The sequence below is a fragment of the Podarcis vaucheri genome (genome assembly GCF_965113315.1).
Source record: "Podarcis vaucheri genome assembly, chromosome: 1".
In the NCBI taxonomy this organism is placed as follows: domain Eukaryota; kingdom Metazoa; phylum Chordata; class Lepidosauria; order Squamata; family Lacertidae; genus Podarcis; species Podarcis vaucheri.
Window position 1 is genome coordinate 15,041,843 of NC_138759.1, and position 21,588 is coordinate 15,063,430.

Consider the following 21,588-nt stretch of genomic DNA (forward strand, 5'->3'; position numbering starts at 1 on the left):
GTCCACTGGTCCTTCAACTCAGTTCTGTCCACACCAGGGTCTTCAAAAGTGGTTGATATTGGTCCCCTGGGGGTGAATGAAGACTTAGGTATCAAAAGGGCTTGGGGGGGGGGAAGAACTTGGTGAGGTGTTGCTCCTCACCTTTGTTGTTGTTGTTGTTGTTGTTCAGTCGTTTAGTCATGTCCGACTCTTCGTGACCCCATGGACCAGAGCATTCCAGGCACTCCTGTCTTCTACTGCCTCTCGCAGTTTGGTCAAACTCATGCTGGTAGCTTCGAGAACACTGTCCAACCATCTCGTCCTCTGTCGTTCCCTTCTCCTTGTGCCCTCAATTTTACCCAACATCAGAGTCTTTTCCAGGGAGCCTTCTCTTCTCATGTGGTGGCCAAAGTATTGGAGCCTCAGCTTCAGGATCTGTCCTTCCAGTGAGCACTCAGGGCTGATTTCTTTCATAATGGATAGGTTTGATCTTCTTGCAGTCCATGGGACTCTCAAGAGTCTCCTCCAGCACCATAATTCAAAAGCATCAATTCTTTGGCGATCAGCCTTCTTTATGGTCCAGCTCTCGCTTCCATACATCACTACTGGGAAAACCATAGCATTTACTATACGGACCTTTGTTGCCAAGGTGATGTCTCTGCTTTTTAAGATGCTGCCTAGGTTTGTCATTGGCACCTCACCTAAGGTAGTTCAAATATCTCAAGGGCTGACATGTTACCTTCGCTTGCTTTGGTGGCCGCTGTCCTGAAAACATGAAGCTCTTGACGCACAACATGTTCACTTCCCATGTGCGAGGAGTGAGGCCCGATGGAGGATTCCCCCTTTGTATCCAGGCCACAGAAGTGAAGGTGAACAATGTAGATTTCAACCCGGAGCTCACAGCACGGATGGTACCCAAAGTGGAACGAGCAGCTTTGGTAGAGGCAGCAGAGAGTTTGGGTCACCGATCAGATCTGTCCCCTGAGCCCATCCTTGACTTTGAGAGCAATGAGGATTTCCTTCGAAAAGTCCATCATGTGCTGATGAAGGTGGAAGTGGTGGAAGGTGTGCTGAAATGCCCAGATACTGGGCGTGAGTTTCCCATAACTAAAGGGATACCCAACATGTTGCTGAGCGAAGAGGAGACATGAGCTGGTTTGTGTCAACGGAGCTTTGAGAAGCAAGCCTTGTGGGTGAGGGGGTGGGAGTGGGATATGTTCCTGTGGAAAGCCCAGCACCCTTATTTATCTGTTTGGGGAAGGAGATGCTCTGAATATAATATTGGGTTGCTTTTTTTGTGCATGTAAATAAAGGCAAGTTCCTGGAAAAAAAATATCTCAAGGGCTATCACATGGAAGATGGAGCGAGCTTGTTTTCTGCTCCTCTGGAGGGTAGGACACAAACCAAAGGCTTCAAGTTACAAGAAAGAAGATCCTGAGGAAACATCAGGAAGAACTTTCTGACAGTAAGGGTTGTTTGACAGTGGAATGGACTCCCTTGGGAGGTTGTGGACTCTCCTTCCTTGGAGGTTTTGAAGCAGAGGTTGGGTGGTCATCTGTCGTGGATGCTTTAGCTGAGATTCCTGCATCGCAGGGGGCTGGACTAGATGGCTCTTGGGGTACCTTCCAATTCTGCAATTTTGTGATTCTATGTTGGGAAAAGCTTTACCTCTTAAAACTCCAGCAATGCTAGGAAGTGATTAAAAGTGCTGGAAGATACATGCAGCATGAAAATCGGAGCCAGGACAGTACAACGTATGTTTCCAGCACATTATTTCCTCCAAAGAATCCTGGGGACCGCAGTTTGTGAATTGTGTTGGGAACTGGAGCTCTGTGAGGGGCAGGGGTGCCAACCTGAATAAAATATGGGGGGGGGGAGGTAAGTTTGACCCCACAAAACCGATCACAAGACACAGCGTTTGAATGGCAATGCCCATCAACTTTGGAGGGACCGGTCTCCTCAGATATTTTATGGGGTCCCTAGGAGTTGGCTCCTACGTTGAGGGGTGAAAACTACAGTTCCTGGGATTCTCTGAGAGAAGCCACTTGCTTTAAATGTATGGTGTGTACGCAGCCTAAGTGTGTCACAGAACCACAGAATTGTAGAGCTGGAAGGGACCCTGAGGATCATCTAGTCCAACCCCCTGAAATATGCAGCTGTCCCATACGGGGATTGAACCGGCACCCTTGGTGTTATCAGCACCATGCTCTTACCGATTGAGCTATCAATCCATTTAAAGTTACCCCGCAGGATGTCTGCTTATTGTCACAGAAAAACATTTCAGATTGGTTATTATTATTTAAAATACGAAATAAATAATAATAATAATAATAATAATTTATACCCCACCCATGTTTCCCCAGCCACTGTGGGCGGCTTCCAACAAAATATTAAAAATACCATAAAACATTAGACATTAAAAACTTCCCTAAAGAAGCCTTGTTTTATTTTCAAATCTTTAATTTTTTATTTTTTGCAATTCAGTGCTTGTGAATCAAAAGCCCCCCTCTGTAAAAAAAGAGACCGACAACCCCTTCCCACCCTCCCCCGTGTTAGAGACCGACCTTAGGTTAACGCCGCGTACTTGATCCCTATAAAAGCTTTCGCTTTGCTTTTTTTATATTGTCCTCCAGGCAGCCTGCGCGGCATTCTCGCCACCTCCCCATAACCTCGCCTTCAGGGAGCGCCGGGCGGAAGGGCTGGCCGGCGGCCCTCCCTGCTGCTTTTCGTAGTGCGGGGAAACGCGGCGACAGGAAACCCGGGGAAAGGGGCGTGGTCTCCGCTCTCAGCATTCCATGCATGCCTCGAGTCAGCGCAAGAGCCTGACAGCGCTGGGAGAGCCCTTTGCAAAAATGGCTTTTGTCTGCTGCCCATAGGGAATAAGGCGGGGGTGAGGAGGAAAAGGAAGAACTTCTTTGCTCCAGCAACCCTATTTTTAAACCACCATTCTCTAGCTCGCCAGGAAAAGCAGCAAAAGAGAGAAAGCGCAAGGAAAATGTGTGTGTGTTTTAAAAATATATTTTAAACCACGCTCTATTTCACTAGGAAAAGCAGCAGGAGACAGCCAGCACAAGGGAGATATTTCCCCACCCGCTAAAATATTTTGAGCACTGCCTAGCCATTATAAATAGTAATAATGAGGAGCTGTCAGGATGCCACACCCTGGGAAATGGCTTCGACTTGCCATCTAAACCAGGTGAGGGTAGCCAGTAGGTCTCAAACCCTCAGTGAGTGAGGGACTTCCTTGCATGTGAAGATAGGCTTCGGTGGATTAAGTGGATGAGACCAATAGTGGGTCGAAGGGTCAAAAAGGTGCTTTCTGCATGTGCTGTAGATGGAAGCAAGGGGCAGATGAGGCTTGTCCACCTGGGAAGGTAGCCCATCTAGGAGAAGGAAAACTCTGATCCTAAACCTCCTCTGCCTTGCAGGATATCTTGGGGAGAAGAAAAAGCTCAGGAGTAAACCCTACACAAATCCGGAGTGGAGTCCCTAAGACAGTTGGATGGTGCCTCGTACACCTCCTTCCAGTAACTCCTGCAACCCAGCTGTTACGAAAAGTGTTTCTCTGCTTTCCTTTGGGCCACACCTGTGAGCACACCCGCCAGGTTCCTCCTAACTTTGGGGGAGCCCTGTGTGTGTGTGTGTGTGTGTGTGTGTGTGTGTGATGTCACACAGTGGGAGAAGACCACCGGAGGGAGGGCCCAATGCAAGTGGGCCTGACAGTTCAGTTTTCCTGTATCTTGGCTTATGAGTGAGCAGCTTTAGTGACCCAAAGTGGTATTGGGGCCAAAAAGTGGTATGCAAATAAACCACGCCATACCATAAGAAGGGCCAAAGGGCTCTATCAACTCCTCTCTCGCTGCTCACATCACAGCAGACGGGTTAAAGAGCCTTTGTTTGTTGCAGCTTGGGAGAAAGCTGACAATACGACAATAATATTGTCTGAGAGGGTCCTCAGATAATGATCTTTTCTGCAGCAAATATGAGGCATTTTCAGGCTTAGATTTGGCCCCTGGACCTCTTCTACTTCGGGGCATGTGTTCTAGTTTATTCTATACACAACCAGAAACAGATTTCTTTCTCCTAAAGAATAAGGTGTAACCTGCAATGTGGGACCCAAGAAATCCCCCCTCCCTAAACAATGTCTTAAACAATGTCCTTGAGCATTATGAAGGCTCTTCAAAGGTTTCATATGCTGCCAAACTCCCAGCCAGCTTGGGCTCTATCACTCAGCTGCTCATATGCGGTTTCCTGCACCACCACATAATCCACTTCTAAAGTTTAGGCTTTCTATCAACCACTGCCAAAATCGAGGTCTATGAAAATAAGCAAATTATGCTATGCAACGGAAGGAGGAAACCACAGCGGAAACACAGACAAGCCTTTGATATATCAGGGTTGGGAGAAATAAGGAAGAACTGCAGAGGAAGTATGTATCTGATTCTAATTATGTTTATTCAGAATAAAGCCCTGCAGATCTCAATGGGGTTTACTTCCATACAAGAATCCTAAATGAAGTCAAAACAATCCTAAATGAAGTCGTGTGTGTGTGTGTGTGTGTGTGTGGCACATTTTAGGATTCTAGATGGATCATGAAGCAACTGATTTGCAGGAAGCACATGAAAAAGCAATCCAAAATAATAAATGTATGTAGATAAATTTTCTCTACCGGATTTCAGGCTTTGACTATCCTTACATGGGCAGATCTGGCCCAATTCAAAAGGCAGAACAGGTGAAGGCAGAACAGAAGGGCAGAGGTGACTGGCCTTCTTTTTTGAGTTGCGAGGGGCTATGATTTATCTAAAACAGGAGGCATTGAGGTGAGTGGTAGGGGTGGGAAAACTTTTCCCTTTCTGGGTAACATGCAGGGGGCGGGGAGGCATGGCCAGAGGCAAAAGTGGCTGCAGCAATATATGTAAACACTACCTTTGTGCAGTGGACTAAATTCTACACACATAACACGCCCTTTTATCCTTGCAGGCAAGCAAGAGGCATGAGCAGAGTTCAAGGACACATTGCAGGCAGGCAAAAACATTCAGGGAGGATGTGAAGCAAGTGAACCCGTGCTGGACCCTGCTTAGGTTTGCGAATGTCCTAGAAGTTTTATTGCAACATCCACAAACAGTGGCGTAGCGTGGGTTGTCAGCACCCGGGGCAAGGCAAGTAATTTGCGCCCCCTAACCCGTGGATTTGCGCCCCCTAACCCTAACCCCCAGATGTTGCGCCCGGCCCCCCGTGCACCCCCACGCTACGCCACTGTCCACAAACTGGGGAAGAGGGGAGTAGAAAGATGTCTCTCTACCCACGCAAAGCCACTTAACTAAAACAACACATTCCACCAGGGAAAACAAATGCACCAACTCCCAAAAAATTCAGCATGGAGAAGAAGGCTATCAATGGCCCCAATGGCTATGCTCTGCCCACCACAGCAATGCTTCCGAACACCAGTTGCCACAAAACACGGGAGATCTGCCCTTGCGCTCCAATCCTGCCTTTCCCCCAGGCGGCTGTTTGGGCCCCTGTGGTGTGCTGGGCTGGATGGGCCCCACATTGGATTGATTCGATTTATTATACGTGTGCGCCACTTTTCATTCAAAGCGGATTACCAAGGGTGCAAAATCGATCACATGACGTGACACCATAGCTGTCAACTTTTCCCTTTTCTTGCGAGGAATCCTATTCGGAATAAGGGAATTTCCCTTAAAAAAAGGGAGACGTTGACAGCTATGTGTGACACCCACAGAGAACCTGAATGGCAATGCCCATCAACTTGGGGGAGAGCTCTATTATTAGATGTGGGGTGCGAAGGGGCCTGGGCCCCTAGGAGTTGGCTCCTATGCAATCAACAACAGTAACAAGACTGAACACTATACAGTGGTACGTCGGATTACGTACTTAATTCGTTCCGGAGGTCTGTACTTAACCTGAAACTGTTCTTAACCTGAAGCACCACTTTAGCTAATGGGGCCTCCCGCTGCCGCTGTGCAATTTCTGTTCTCATCCTGAAGCAAAGTTCTTGACCTGAAGCACTATTTCTGGGTTAGCGGAGTGTGTAACCTGAAGCGTATGTAACCCGAGGTCCCACTGTAGAGTGTCACAAACACAACACAAATCACGTAGAATAATTAGCTAATCCCCATAATAATTTCCTTCTAGAAAACACTGTTCACAAAGCAGGGCTTCTTCTTCTTACTGCCCAGCTGCCAGCAAGAGGCCCTAACAGGTGAGTGAGCCCGGCGAGGTGGGGCTGGAAAGCGACGGTGAAGAACAAATTGGAGGGGGGGGGGCCCCGATCGCTTGCATTTGCAGGCGCGCACCCGCCCCGCTCGCATTCCATCCCTCCTCCCTCCTCTCCCCCGCCCGCCGTCCTGCGCCGCGCCGCACCACGGCCAGCCCCGCCCCCTTTTCGCTCCCGCCTCGGCCAATGGGGATCCGCCGCCATTAACCCTTCCCAGGGCGGAGCAGGGCCGGAATTCTGTGTGTGTGAGTGTGGAGACTGGGGGAGGGGGAGGGGGAAAAAAACCTGAGGAGAAAAAGAGGCGGCGGCAGACGCGGAGGAGGCCGCGGCTTGGATTCCGACGGCGACGGGAAGGGAAGCCGCCGCCGCCGCGACGACTGAGGAGAAAAGGAGCCCCCCGAAGAAGGCTGGCCCTCCGTCCGGCCCGGGTGGGCAGTGCAGCCGGCAGCAGGCCTCGTCCGCGCCTCCCCACCGCCGCGCGCCCGCTTCGCCCCTTCCCCTCAGAGCGGAGTCTCGGCTCGGGCCTCAGCGGCGGCGCCGGAGATGATGCCGGTGAGCGGCGGCGGCGGGGCTGTGAGGGAGGCGGGCGGGCTTCTCTTCCTCTCTCGGGCGGGATAATCCTCCCGTCTGTCTGTCTGTCTGTCCCGGCGGAAAGGGCGGCCAAAGGCAGGCGGCTCTCGAGTAAAAGGGAAAAAAAACCACCTCATGTGCTCCCGCCTCCTCGCCTTTCCTTCGATCCCGAGCGGGGAGATCTCAGGAACGGCTCCCTCCCTTCCTCCCTCGCCTATCCCAGGAAACGGTACAAAACGCACGCCAGGGAGGGATCCTGTCAACCCCTCTTTTCGCGATCGGAGCCAGGCTGAGAGGAGGATTTAAGCTGCAAAGGGGGAAACGAAAAAGCCTAATCCGTGGTGATTATGGCGCTGTTTAAAATAAGGACAGGAAGGTTGATTTGTGGTGTTTTTTTTGGTCGCCCTTTTGTGGGTTGATTGACGCTGTCATTGTTGTTGATGGAGGAGGAAGGGGGAGCGTAATCCAGGCGAAAGAACTGCGAGGTGTGTTTGCTTCCTGGCCTTATGGGTCGGGCATTGTTTTGTGTCAGCTCCTGCTGCCTCTGAATGGGCACCGCAGAAGCACCTAGAGGTAGCTGGAGGATAGAAGGGAATAAAAAGAGCACGAACAGGCTGCAATCCGATGCGCACTTGTGTGTAAGATCCACTGGGACTCGGAATACCTGCGCCTTAGTTTTCTTCCCCGCTTGCTTTTGAGTAAAGCCCCACCGAATACAGTCGGGTTTGATTATTTCCAAGGAAAGGTGCATAAGGCCGGGCTGCGGAGTTCCCTGTTAACCCTTCTTTGCATCACTATTTCTTTATTAAAAATGTGCGATCTGCCCCCCCCCCCCGGGATATGCATCTATAGTTGCGGCTTGCGTTTTCCACTGCTCATCTCAGCACCAGTGAATATAGGCTTGCTTTGTTGCTCTGACTTTTATTGCAATGGCAGGATATTTTATTTTAAAATCGTTGTTTCTCCGATGGCCCGCTTTGTTGTAAATTTATTTCGATTCCTTGGTGAAATGCTTCATACTAATATGTGGTTTATTTATAGCTAGCTCTTAATGTTGATTAGTGAATTATTCATTTGTTCGATTCGGAAGATTATTTTGCCTCAATTGCTCCCCAGCGTTTAAAGAAAAGGAAACTTGGAGGAAATCTTCTAAAACGGAAATTCCAAAATAATTCACCCCCCTAAAACTAAATACTGCAGAGATTCCCACCCTTAATCATATGGAAGTGAGATAATGCTTGGATATGAGAAAATAGGAAAGAGTAAGCAATGAATTAGGATTTATTATTATTATTTCTTCATGCTGAGAAGAACACAGGAAGTAGTATCAAGGGGGTTTGTCTGTTGCAGTGGTAATGTGTGGCTTAAAATGCCCCTTTTGTCATACATTGTAAGACAAATACACATTCTTTCCCCTTTGTTGGAAATCTTAAAAAAACAGTCTGTTAAAATTGGCAAAAATAGAGTCACTGGAATGAATGGATTTACAGAATTTGCTTATGATCTAGGCCTCTGAAGTGGAACACATATACATGCATGTAATCTTACTGACTTTAGCTGCAGTCCATTAAGCAGTTCCTTTGGAAGAGTATCTCCCATGACTTACTTGCCATATTCCAGTATCGGTGTTCTGGGGATTTCATCCCATGAGATGTAAACCACGATAGTGTGTGTAGTTCTTCTAGTATGCTCATGTAATAGCCTTTGTCAAGGCTGTAGCTTTTGAATTTAAGATGATTGTATATGTTGTTAGGAGGGAGCTGTAAAACAGGCACAGTCAGTTTTACAGGCATAGCATGCAACCTGAAACATGGCTTGCATTTTCTGTCTCTGGATTGTATGTATTTTAATGCATAACTCTTAAAACAGTGTTTCCATTATTATTTTGCTTTTTGTTTTAAGCTAGTGATTCATTAGTGCCAATATTTTGTATTCATTTTATTCTTATATTAAATATTCTTTTTTTGTCATATGAGACTGCAGTAACAGCAATGACTTTTGAATGTTACTTCATGTACCTTTCAGAAACATTTTAGTAGCAATGATCCCTCTGTAAATCTGATACAATTACTTCATACAATTACTGCATTTCCAGTTACATTTTGTTCAATCTAAGTACAGTACAGTACTAGATACCACCCTGGGGTCCTTTGGGAGGAAGAGTGGAATATTAAGCAAATTAAATAAATAAATGAAACAGGATTTGTTTTCCTTCCATGGCATGAAGTAGTAAAGTGATTTTCTTGATTTTTGTTTGATTTTGTATCTGTCATAATGCAGAAGATTATGCATAGAAAGAGTAAAATACTTATAGTGACTCTGAGTCCTGACCTTCAGCACCAGGATGCTCCTGTTCTTGGCTTCAGCATAAATTGCATATATACAGAAGTATGTCCAATTGTCTGATACCTCGCGTTGTGAATGAGGAGCTCAGTACAAGCAGAGTTACTTTGAATTGACCACAGCAGCTTTGAGCCTATGGCAGCTATCCACAAACCACTTAAAATAATTTAATCCTACTCAAGCCACGGTGGCTAAGCTTTATTAAGTGCGTACATTTATGTTCTGTAATAAAAAGGCCAGTATCATTGGGTATTGCAGTTGTTAGGGGTAATACACATATGCACTTAGGAGCCCCCTCAAAGTTGTGTTGTACCACATAGACATTTGCATTGCTGCATTACTGGGTGGGGCGGGAGGATTAAATGGTTGAACTGTACCTCCCCTCTCCTACTATTGCATCACAGACCCACAGACTCATTTCAGTGTGGTGGAGCAGCTTTTCCTTTCAAAGCTGGTTTACTACCAGCAGTCTGGCCAGCTGTAGCTTTCTCTAGCTTAGTCTCTCCCACCACCCTCAATTGCAGCATTTTCCCAGTTCCTTGCCCTTACAGACTTTAAGACTGGAGGATTCACATTGAGTGGGACAGGAAACTGGAAGAGCTTGGCAGGAGCAGAACTGTGATGTTTGAGAGCCAATGTGGTGTAATGGTTTGAGTGATGGACTATGATGTAGGAGACCAGGGTTCAAATTCCCACTCAGCCATGAAGCTCACTGGCTGACCTTGGACCAGTTACCATCTCTTAGCCTAACCTACCTCATAGGGCTGTTGTGTGGATGAAATGGAGAGGATGAGAACCATGTACATCACATTGGGAGCTAAAGCTCACTTGGAAGATAAAGGTGGTATATAAATGTAATAAAAATGCTTAATGAAATGAAAACCTTAACAGGAGCTGTGATGGGTATGAGATTTTCAGAAGCAGGGAGCTCAGTTAAATCAAAAGTCCAATTCTGTCCCAGTCCTTTCTCACCTATGCTGTGACTGTGGCCATGTTGGAAAGCATTGGAGCTCTAAAAAACAATATATGGCTAAACCCAAAGAAATAAATGTAATTTTGTAGCATACTGTTTTGAAGTGATATTGGTAAAATTGATCAGAACTATATAGGTGAGGTCCTTGTAGTTGTGCTTTATTGATTTTTAATTTTTTTTAGCATATATGGTAGATGAAATATAATTGTCAATTGCTACTCTAGCAGCATGCCAAGAATGGAATCTAGAAGGTGGAGTTATGCTGATGCAGGGTGGGGTTGTGATCAATAGACTTGTGGGAGGAACTGAAGAGTCTGCAATTGGAGACATTGCTGAGTGGGGAAGACCTGCCTCTGGGCACAAACACTGGAGTTGTCAGGAGAGGGCCAATATTAGTTTACATCCAGTAGGACTGTGAATGCTTTCCATTTGCTTAAATGGAGAAAATAAAGGGTTTGTTCCTATTACAGAAAAACAAAGAACTGGTGTTGGGGAAACCAGCACCTTTGGCACTATTCTCCAAAAGACTCTGCATTGTTGACAGGCATCCTAATAGAGTAAATAATTGTTTTTTTATGTATGCATATACATGTATTTTTAAAAACACTTCTCTGTGTTCGTCATGCCCCAGCATTACATTTTTGTCATGCTAGATTGTGTCAAAGGAGAGCTGTTGGAACTCTGTATAGAATACACAAATCCACAGTGCCTTCCTTCCCCATTCCCTTTTATTATCTCTGTTTTTGCTCATTTCCCCTTCACAATCCATCACTCCTCACTCCTCTGTCTCATTGCTTCTCCTCTTATGTGTGGGAAAGACCCTCTAAGGTAGCATCAGCTTATTTTAGGGCAAGATCCTGTATACCTGAAGGAGCGTCTCCACCCTCATCATTCAGTCCGGACACTGAGATCCAGCACCGAGGGCCTTCTGGCGGTTCCCTCATTGCGAGAAGTGAGGTTACAGGGAATCAGGCAGAGGGCCTTCTCGGTAGTTGTGCCCGCCCTGTGGAACGCCTGCCCTTCAGATGTGAAGGAAATAAGCAGCTATCCTATCTTTGAAAGACATCTGAAGGCAGCCCTGTTTAGGGAAGTTTTTAATATTTAATGCTGTATTGTTTTTAATACTCTATTGGGAGCCACCCATAGTGGCTGGGGAAACTCAGCCAGATGGGCAGGGTATAAATAATAATAATAATAATAACAATTATTATTATTATTTATTTATTATTATAATATAAGATCCTAAACAATATGGAACCATTGGGTTGGTGCCATGTTGTCCAATATACTGTCTTGAATTTGATATGACAGTATCTTAAATCAAAATAGAATTTTGCAACTGTAGGCAAAACATATCAAGGACTTGATCATGTGATCACTGCAGTAAGTTTGTTTACTACCAGTTGCTAGGGAGCATAAGTGGGCAAGCACTGTTGCATTCATGTCCTGCTTGTGAAGCCTTCCCAAAGACTTCTGCATGGCTTCTGTGGGAACAGGATGCTGGGCTAGATGAACTAGCAAGGCTCTTTTTATGTTCTTGCTGTAACAGTACCTGTTGAATTTCAGAGCACTAAATGTAATTATTTTGGCCTTCCAATATAATATGGTGGTGTTCATGAGAAACTTGGAAATCATTTTTTGTTGTTAAAATAAAATTGCTATTGACAGTCTCAGCCATTTTCCCATACGTTGAGTAGAAAGCAGAAGCAATACTATTTTGGATTAAGTTTGCATTGCTATTTTACCCAACTCTTGGGAAACCCTAAAATCTATTATTCTAACCTACTTGGTTCTAGGGGATGTCCTTGAAAACAGTCTTTAGTTTTGAGGTCCAAATTTTAAGAAGAATGTTCACAAGCTAGAGAAGATTTGGAAGGCATTAATACAATGGGTTTCAAATTGAATACACACCTGTAATAGAAGGCAGTGCACTGACTTTTGAACTGAGGGGGTTGGGGGTGGGGGGAGAATTACAAGACTGGTAAAAATAAAAGACACAAACACGTTAGTCAGAAACAGTGCTTTTTGAACTGAGGGGGTTGAGAAAAAGAATTACAAGGTACACAAATGTTAGAAACAGTGGCATAATATAAGTCTAAACAAATTTGTTGCAGTAAGATAAGTAATATTTCTGAGCTATTACTTTTTCAAAATGACCCCTTTGACTGTAAGAGTGGCAGGACAATAAAAGTACGGTAATTGCTAAGGGAAGGTGTGAATGAGTATTCCTTCAAGAGGCCTGACATATTTTTTATCAGCCATATTCTGTGGATGGTAATTGATTTATGCTTTGGGGCAGTATTGCCTATTAGGCAGTATACTATGTATTTTGCCCTACCAAAACATGGATTCAGGTATCCAAGATTCGGGGGTTGTAATTATGCAAATACCTAGTAAGCCTAAATCTACAGCAGGGTGACACTTTTATTAGGACCAACTAAAATGGCAAAAAATAATGAGCCAGCTTTCAAGTTCTGCAGAGCTCTTTGTCAGACACAATATTAAACAGTGTGTGTATATGTGTAAGTTGGGAGTGGTATAGTTGCTCCTCAAGTCTGCAATTTATAACTATCTTAAAGAGGATCCAAGGAGGAGTGTTGTAGGCATAATTGGATTAGACTCTGGAGATACAAGACAGCATGTAATGCTTCTATTTTGGGGCTTTCAAATAATTTAACCCTTTTTTGCCATTTGTAGTTGTAGGCGGCAGCTTACTTTTTGAAATATTTTTTTTAAAGAAAGGTACTTATTTTTCTGTGGGTTTAGAATATTTTATGTATTACTGTTAAGTTTATTTTATACTGTATTATCCTATTTTTTCTGCCTTTGAGAAGCTTTCTAAAAGCTTGGATATTAATTTATTACATAATAAAAATACGAAAGCAAGACAGAGACCTGTATTCATGAGGCAGAGAGTGAGATGGGGCCAGTGAAGATGTAATACAGTGGTACCTCGGGTTGCATACGCTTCAGGTTACATACGCTTCAGGTTACAGACTCTGCTAACCCAGAAATATTACCTCAGGTTAAGAACTTTGCTTCAGGATGAGAACAGAAATCATGCTCCAGCGGCGCGGCGGCAGTTTGAGGCCCTATTAGCTAAAGTGGCGCTTCAGGTTAAGAACAGTTTCAGGTTCAGAATGGACCTACGGAACGAATTAAGTACTTAACCCGAGGTACCACTGTACTACCAACGTCTTAAGCCTTGTTAGTAGATTGGAAGCAGGCTTCCTTCCCAAATACCTGTCCCTTACCAGCTTTAACCACAGTTAAGTGTGGGTCAGCACTGATATTCATGGTAACTAATGCAAACTAGAGTGGAACTAAACATGTCAAGGGCGACACTACATTTCATTTTCTAACCCATGTGCTTGTCTAACCCTGTGCTTGTCACATGAGTATAGTGGTGGGGACACTACCAGGGGGAAATTGGCAGGTCCAAGAGGAGGGGGAGAAAATAGACACTTGCATGTGCATATTTTTTCACATATGCAGTGGCATTTTAATACATTTTCAGTCTTCTTCTGGGAAAAAAAGAATGGGTTAGCAGCAATGCGTTCCACGAGTCATACATGGAGTTACACAGTCTTAGGAATCTTTTTGTGATATCTTCAGTCATTGAAGCATAACTGTCTGTCTATAAGAAATAAAGGTAAAGTGTTTTGCTTGTGCAACCAGACATACCTTAGTTGCCTATAAATAAATATTTCACGAGCTGTTTCAAAGGTAGCAAGACTAAGCCCAAAGTTTCTTACCTGTCCAGTTAGTTAGGCACTTCAGAATAAAGTAATGGGAGTCACCTATTCAGTTCTACAATTTACTTCATGGTTCTGAAAGAAACATGAATGCACCAATAAAATAAGATGCAGTTCCATTGTGTCCCCATCTCATAAGAGCATAAGGGTAGCTAGATTATTTATTTATTAAAAATTATACCCTGCTTTTCATCACATATGGGTCAAAAAGAAACTTAAACAATAAAATTATATAATACATTTTTGGAGTAAGAGTGGAAGTGACTAATTAGCTGTCAGAAGGCAAAAGTAGGTGCACAAACTGGAAATGGCTAATGATGGGTGTAATTACAAATGCATGAATCTTTGGCTTAATTAAGGCACCTGTTCATAACATAAATTAGGGATCCCTTCTATCGTGGGTGTATAGCAGGCTTCCTCAAACTTGGCCCTCCAGATGTTTTGAGACTACAGTTTCCATCATCCCTGACCACTGGTCCTGCTAGCTAAGGATCATGGGAGTTGTAGGTCAAAAACATCTGAAGGGCCGAGTTTGAGGAAGCCTGGTGTAGAGAGCCAATATAGAACTAAACTTGATTATGTCCAGGCTCTGGAGTTAGCATTGTTAGGCAAAGAGCCTTTGATCTGAGCTTCAGGGCACTGCACAAAAAGGGGTTGTCCAAACTAGGTAGTTAGACAAGATATCAGTTGGAAAGGAAGCATGATGCAAGCAGGCTGGAGCCAAATGCAAGAAAGAGTAACAAGCCAGATAAGAAAGCCTAAATTGTTGTCCAGATAAAGTCCTATCATAATCTGGAAGCATTTATAGCTAGGTGGTCATAAGTCAAATCAATGGACTATCTAAGGGGTGGAGCGATACTGGAGCCTGAAGGGAATAGTACTGCCCCATAGCTTTCCACTGTGCAGGCTTCAGTGGCCAATAATAATGGACATAAGCATGCAAAATCACAAGCTCCTGTTTGATCCCATGACGCCTTTCTGACCATAATTCCCCTTTTACTTGAGCAGAGCACTTGAGACTCATTCACATGTATTTATCCTGAGATGGCAAACCCTTATCTTGCTTCACTCTATAATTTGCTTATAGTATCAAGGGATTACACAAGGACTTAAGTGAGTTGACATTGAAGTAGTGATATATAGAAGTTTTTGTCTTTTCGTAGTTTGCATAACTGACGAGGTATGCAACATGACCTCAGGTATGTAAAGGTGGATGAAATTCAGGAAGCATATATAGTTGAAAATCTCCTATTCTGGCATGCCTATTCTGAAAATCTCCTATTCTGGCAACAATTGCTGATTCACCGTAACAATCTTGAGTTAACAATCACTGAAATAACTTCAAGTATTCCTGTTTGTGTAAATAAGCCTTTAGTGATTGTGTCCTATGGTTAATTATCTAAGAATAATAATAAAAGGTTAATTATCTAAGAATATGGTTAATTATCTAAGAATAATAATAAAAGGAGATTCAGAATTTATATGCTGCAGATTTACTGTATGTGAATTACTTAAACGTAGTTTGAGGTGTAGCACCAATATATGAAATATTAGGTTTAAAATATCCTTCTCCATGGTTACCAGACCTCAGTTCTAATTCCATAGACTGTTTCAACCATGAGTGTGATAACTAGCGCTTGGACTCAAACCCAATAACATTTTTCATTTAGTATGATTTGCTGCCATGCTGTGTTGAAGGCACTAGTGTAAGTGTCTTGAGCCATTGCTTAAATAAACCTTGAAATCCATCTCAACATGTTTCTCTGAATGACTTAGAAGATTTGCAGCTTCATTTGCTCCTTTATATATCTGCTTTGCCTTTTTATTTTATGGCTATTTTGTAAGTACAATTTTAGATTCCTTGATGCAGAAAAAGACTATAGTAGGGGATGAAATCTCTGTGGTGAGTGCATGTACATCTTTGTTAAAGAGAACTGTGTGCATACAAAGTATTTGTGCATGTATAATTTACTGGATTGGAAACCATAGGTGCAAATCCTGCACTTATTAACTGTGTAATCTTTTCTATCTATCTAATCTGAAGTAAGCACCACTGATTGTTTCCTGCTTGGCAGGGGGTTGGACTCGATGGCCCTTGTGGTCTCTTCCAACTCTATGATTCTATGATTCTATGATTTCAGTGTAACTTACTTTTAGGTAAGTATAGTTGTAGTCTTAGACACACATTCTTAGACATATGCAGTCTATCCATAATTCTTTGGTTTGATTCAAGTGCAGAGTCTGATGTGCATTTAAATTAAAATTGCATTATTGTGCTGGTTTTGTTTTTCTTTTTTTGTTTGCTGCATTGTGTATGACCAGAGTTGGATTAGGGCCAGTATGCTCTAGGCAAAGAAAATTAAAAAAATACTTGGTGGCTGACTTGGGTATTTGAACCACATCTTGTTTGCTATCATTTTGAGCAGAAAGCTGTTGTCATGACTATGTTTGGGGAAAAGTTTGGGCTAGCATAAAGCCAGCTACCTTTGGTATATATCATGTGGTTCTACTTTCGGAAGTGAGAGGAAGCATTTTGTGGTTTTGTATCTTTCAGCCATCAACAGATCAATTAGTGTATCTTTCTAGAACTGCTTTCTAAATTTTATATGTTCTTATTTCCAAAACTTAATCTTAGCTGTACATTAACAGAGTAGTCCTATACATGTTTTTTCTAGAAGTCCTATTGAATTCATTGGGACTTACTCCCATATAAAATGTGTACAGATTACATCCTAACTAAATGCCTTTGCATTTCATGTTCCAAAGTGAGGAGAGAGTAGGAAAATAAAACTTTATTGCTTGCATAAAATAAGTAGAACTTGACATGAAGTAAAATGAAAGATGTGCTGTACTAATTATTTACAGTCTTGTACTGTTTTTATAAGGGTGGCGCTGTGGGTTAAACCACAGAGCCTAGGACTTGCCGATCAGAAGGTCAGCGGTTCGAATCCCCGTGACGGGGTGAGCTCCTGTAGCTCGGTCCCAGCTCCTGCTCACCTAGCAGTTTGAAAGCACGCCAAAGTGCAAGTAGATAAATAGGTACCGCTCCGGCAGGAAGGTAAACGGCATTTCCGTGTGCTGCTCTGGTTCGCCAGAAGCGGCTTAGTCATGCTGACCACATGACCCGGAAGCTGTCTGCGGACAAACGCCGGCTTCTTGGCCTATAGAGCGAGATGAGCGCTGCAACCCCAGAGTCGGTCACAACTGGACCTAATGGCCAGGGGCCCCTTTACCTTTACTGTTTTTATAGCACCACCCTCAGTGTAGATCTGGTTTTTGAGTGAGATCTATAGACATTGCAAGCCTATCCCACCACAAAAAACCCTACATTAAAGTGCTTCTAAATCGTTACATTTTTCAAAGCCTGCTTGAAGCTGCTTAAGAAGGAGAAATGGATTTTTTTCCTAATAAGCCCTTGGGGTGAGCTGTTTCACCTATTTCATTTATGGTACTAAATGAATAATAGTATACTAGGCTGGGCAAATGTGGCTATCAGGCTTCGTAACTAATGTTTGCATCAAGGAATGAACTTGATTTTACTTGGTCCACATTTTTCTAAACTGGTAGCTAACTTTGGCATAACGTGAACACACAGCATGCTCAAGAGTCTCTGCTTTCCTCCTACCCACATTCCTGACCATGCTACACCAAGAGAAACAAACTATAAGCCTTAGTTTGTTGTGTTGTCTGAACCTGGACTTGTGGGTTGTTTCTCTCCTAACCACAAATGGTAGTCAATATATATTCTTCTCCTTCCTGGTTGTGGTTTGTTTAGGGAAAAACAAACCATGAGTGCACAATACAACAAGGAAGGCCTTGTGGTTTGTTGCAAAGTGAGGACTTGGGCAACATGCACCAGTGTGTTGCTTATTCATGCTAAACCAGAGTTAAAGATTTATGGTTTACGTAATGTGAAATGTGGGCACAGTCTAAATCTCTTGAGCAAAAGTAATCAAAAAAGAAACTGTAATTACTTTTATATTTTGTGTTAAAAAAAACCCCTAACATCTTGAAAATCTAGCCAATTAAATATCAAAAGGAATTATGTGCTTTATGTAGTTGTAAGCAACAATTTTCCCTTTCAGCTGATCACTTTCAAGAATTCCAGTTTCCTAATAGTTTAATATTTTTGTGTTTTTTTGGCATATGTGGTGAAGTAAATTGCTGACCATTCTAAAAGTAATTACTTTGCCTATACACAGCATACATGAAGATTGCAGCTGTAAAACAAATTGTTCCTAAGTAGCTACATTGGTCAGAAGGACCATTACATACTACTACTATTCTTCTTCTTCTTCTTCTTCTTCTTCTTCTTCTTATTATTATTATTATTATTATTATTATTAACAACAGACTAATTTCCCATTAATCCTAATCCTATGAAGTAGATTTTTAACAAGGTTTTGCAAATAGACCTCTTGGGGCAAGATATTATTAGATTGTCTTTGCCAAGTGAGTCTTTGGTTATGCTACATTTAAATCTAGGTTTCCCAGTTCTGTCCTCCTCTCTAATGCATATTTGTAACTATTTGTTGGGTAGTATAAAGTGCTTGGAATGTACTTTTAGAATCAACAAAGGAGAGGGTCGACAACCTGTGCCAGCAACTTTTAAAATTCTACAGATTATGGATATGACTAGATAAGGAAGTATACTTATTGTGCTCTTTAGGCAACTTTCTATGGTCAAGCTGGATTGTCTAAATAAATGGTAGATAGTATTTAACTTGATGTGGCAGCTTCTTCTTCTGGGTGATTAGCTCAAGAGGATTACCAGTTGCTGACATGAATTCTGCGATCTGAGGTGCTTTTTCTTCAGTATATAACAGTCCTGTAGTGATGGATCTAAATTTAGGAGCTTCTGTCCATGTTCCATAAAAAGTTTGATTCAGGTCATTTATATGGGGTTGATGTCATGCTAAAAGCAAACTGATACCATTTAATGGGTGCAGATGATGGAGGGGAGGCATTGTTTGAAATTGGAAGTAAGAAAGAGAGCTAATTTGTGCACCAAGTCACAGATTTCCTGACCCTTGTATAAATGCTGACCACTGTTGCTATTCCTTTGTCACTGCAAAAGGTTAGCATGTTTGATCATGGAGATACATTTGCACATGCTGCACAATAATGATTGCTGCTGAAAATAATTACTGCTGTTAATATCTATTGATTCTAATATATGTATATATAATTGGTAGTGGGAACTGTCTTCTATATGGCAGGTAGTAAACAGACTAAATGCTACATTTCTAAAGAGGGGAAATCTAAGTTTCCCTACTTATGTAATAATCACTTCAAAGTTAGCCCGTCTTTTAAAATGCGACACTGCTTTAACAGAGGCAGCAGTTAGTACAACTACACACTTGATGAAGAGAGCTCCTCATGTAAGGTTACCTAATTAGGTGAAATTCAATCCACCATATCTACTTGCTGTCACAACTGTGCTCTGCCTTGTTTCATTAGGCTTTCTTATCTAGGCACGTCACTACCTCTTGTATTCATATAGCTGCACACCAGACCAGAATATCCATTTAAGTAGATTGTAGCACTGTAGCCTTTGCACAGAAACTGTTTTAGATTCCAGCTTTCACTTTTTAAGTTCATTTTTAAATCTCTCTGTGTGGCTTTACACATGAGGAACATTCTAAGAATGATTGTTCAAAGCGTCTTAAACACATCAAAAGAGAGCATTTGGCAGCTGGGGAGGAGCGGCTTGAAACAGAGAAATGGGAAAATAGGCAAAATAATGAAAAAAAAGGTGAGAGCTAGTTAACATAACTTATAGCTATATTATTGTGTTCTTTTTTGTAGCATTATTTTATAGGAGTGAACATAATCTTGTGATTCTGAGCTTTTAAGTGAAAAACACTGCTTTCCTCTGTAGAGGTTTGCATCCATCCAATGATGCTGTCTTTGTACATGCACTTGATTGGAAAGTTGTTTTGCTTTGTTTACATTATGTGTGTTTGAATTCTTTTAAACAAAAGCAAATTTTAGAATTTGTTTTCAATCCTATTGTCTTGTTCTCCTAGCTTGTGTTATATTCCTAATAATAATAATAATAACCACCACCAGAGGTTTGTGAGAAACAGCTGCCTGAGCATATATCTGTATATGTTTCTTTATCCTATTGATAGTACCCTGTAAACAAAAGCATTTTGCTAATGATCAACCGCTTCAGTCAGCAGAACTGGTACTACTATAGGTGCCACATAGTACCCGTTCTGCATTTGTAAGAACTCAGTTGCTGAGTGTGGCAGCACCTGCACTTTGGAACTCCCTGCCTATTGAGATCAAGCAGGCACCTTCACTGTACTCTTTTTGACACCTGCTAAAAACATTCTTGTATAGACAACAAGCCTACCAAGATGCTTAGAAAGCTGAGGTAATTTTAATCTGTTTTAGTATTTTAATTCGTGTATGTTTTAAAGAAGGGTTGTGATTTTTTCTCAATTTTATTGTTTTATCTTTTTGTAAATCACTTTGAGATTTTTTAATAAGAAAGTGGTGTATGAATGGTACAGGTAGTTCAGCCTTTTGCTACTGATTATAAAAAGATACTGCTGCCATTAGTCACATTATTAATATCTGTGAATAAATGTTTTTTGGGGAAATGCAATTTCCTGGTGCAGGGGATCTTTGTTTCTTGTACTGAAATTGGTGCTTATCTGGAGAATTCATAAGTGACCTGGCAGCTGTCTCCCAATCTTCTGATTTGTTTCATGCTGCTGTACGAATGACAGAAAAGACTCAAGAGATCTGTATTAGCTTGGCTTTGGGGGGGCGTATTTGTAAGTTGGAAAAGCAGTGCACCATGTTGCAGTGAACAAGAGACTGCATAGTTGTGAGATTGGAAAGGTTGGTTTGCGTAGTTTAACCTTGTAGCACTGATTTGGAAGGTCATGCCTTAGGCTGTTTTCATAAGTGACAGTTAGAACAGTTTTTGTATTTCCTGTGTCTAAAAATGGAATAAAAAAACCTACGTTACCTAGAATACTCTTTCAATGTTAAAATGGCTGCCTTCATTTTTTTAATGGTTTATTAACAATCACAAGCGTTAGATTTCAAGGGGAAATACACTCTTTACATCACTTGTGAAAACACCCTTAAGGTCATTTCATTGTTTTGTGTAGTTGTTACTCATTTGCTGTGTGTGATTCATTTTACTCTTTTCATAGATTTATATAACTGAATCTTTATATCCCAAGTAGAGAAATGTGCCCCCAAATTGTGTGGGGAGACTTGCTTGGGTTTAACTGGAAATACGTTATCCTTAGATTAGCTAATTAGGGCTCCATTTGACTTGGGACTCAAATAAGGTTTTAAACTTAGCCCAATTCCAAACAAAGGACCCACTATGTTTAGGATGGGTCCTTTATCACTTATGGCAGCATACTGGGTGCACGTACTGCAAAAGATACAGTTCTTATGGATCATGACATCCTAGGATCTATGATAACTACATCTTGTGTCTAAGATTCTGCACTGGTACACTTTGCAAGGATCAGCAGGATCACATGTTCCATAGATCTTGTGGCTTGGAAACTAATGTGGCAGTACTACTGGGCTAGGGTTGGGGAGGGTTTACTGATTTTGTTTGATACTATGTTAGATATTTTTGTGTTTTTATATTGTAAATTGCCTTGTAATCCTCAGATGACAGGTGGTATAGAAATTTCAATAAATAAGTAATAAAATAAAATTAAGCCTCCCTGTTGTTTCCTGATAAGTTT

At 42.3% G+C, this 21,588-nt stretch overlaps 1 protein-coding gene and 1 pseudogene across 9 annotated transcripts in view; both read left to right on the forward strand.

Annotated features, from left to right (window-relative positions):
• Positions 1-400: 400 nt before the first annotated feature.
• Positions 401-1,827, forward strand: LOC309532112 (multifunctional methyltransferase subunit TRM112-like protein pseudogene; annotated as a pseudogene). The gene has a single exon. The product of its transcript is annotated as a multifunctional methyltransferase subunit TRM112-like protein pseudogene (transcript).
• A 4,568-nt stretch (positions 1,828-6,395) lies between these two features.
• Positions 6,396-21,588, forward strand: part of PPP1R13B (protein phosphatase 1 regulatory subunit 13B) — a 66,373-nt gene continuing 51,180 nt past the window's right edge. For 2 of the 8 annotated variants that reach the window (XM_082216794.1, XM_082216795.1), the window contains exon 1: positions 19,411-19,613. In XM_082216794.1, the coding sequence (XP_082072920.1) occupies positions 19,488-19,613 (126 nt within the window). In that variant the 5' untranslated portion in view covers positions 19,411-19,487. Of the gene's footprint in view, positions 6,463-6,519; positions 6,770-6,993; positions 7,017-7,136; positions 7,164-7,320; positions 7,426-19,410; positions 19,614-21,588 lie in introns of those variants that run through there. The other 6 variants (XM_082216799.1, XM_082216797.1, XM_082216798.1 and 3 more) reach the window with 6 other exon arrangements.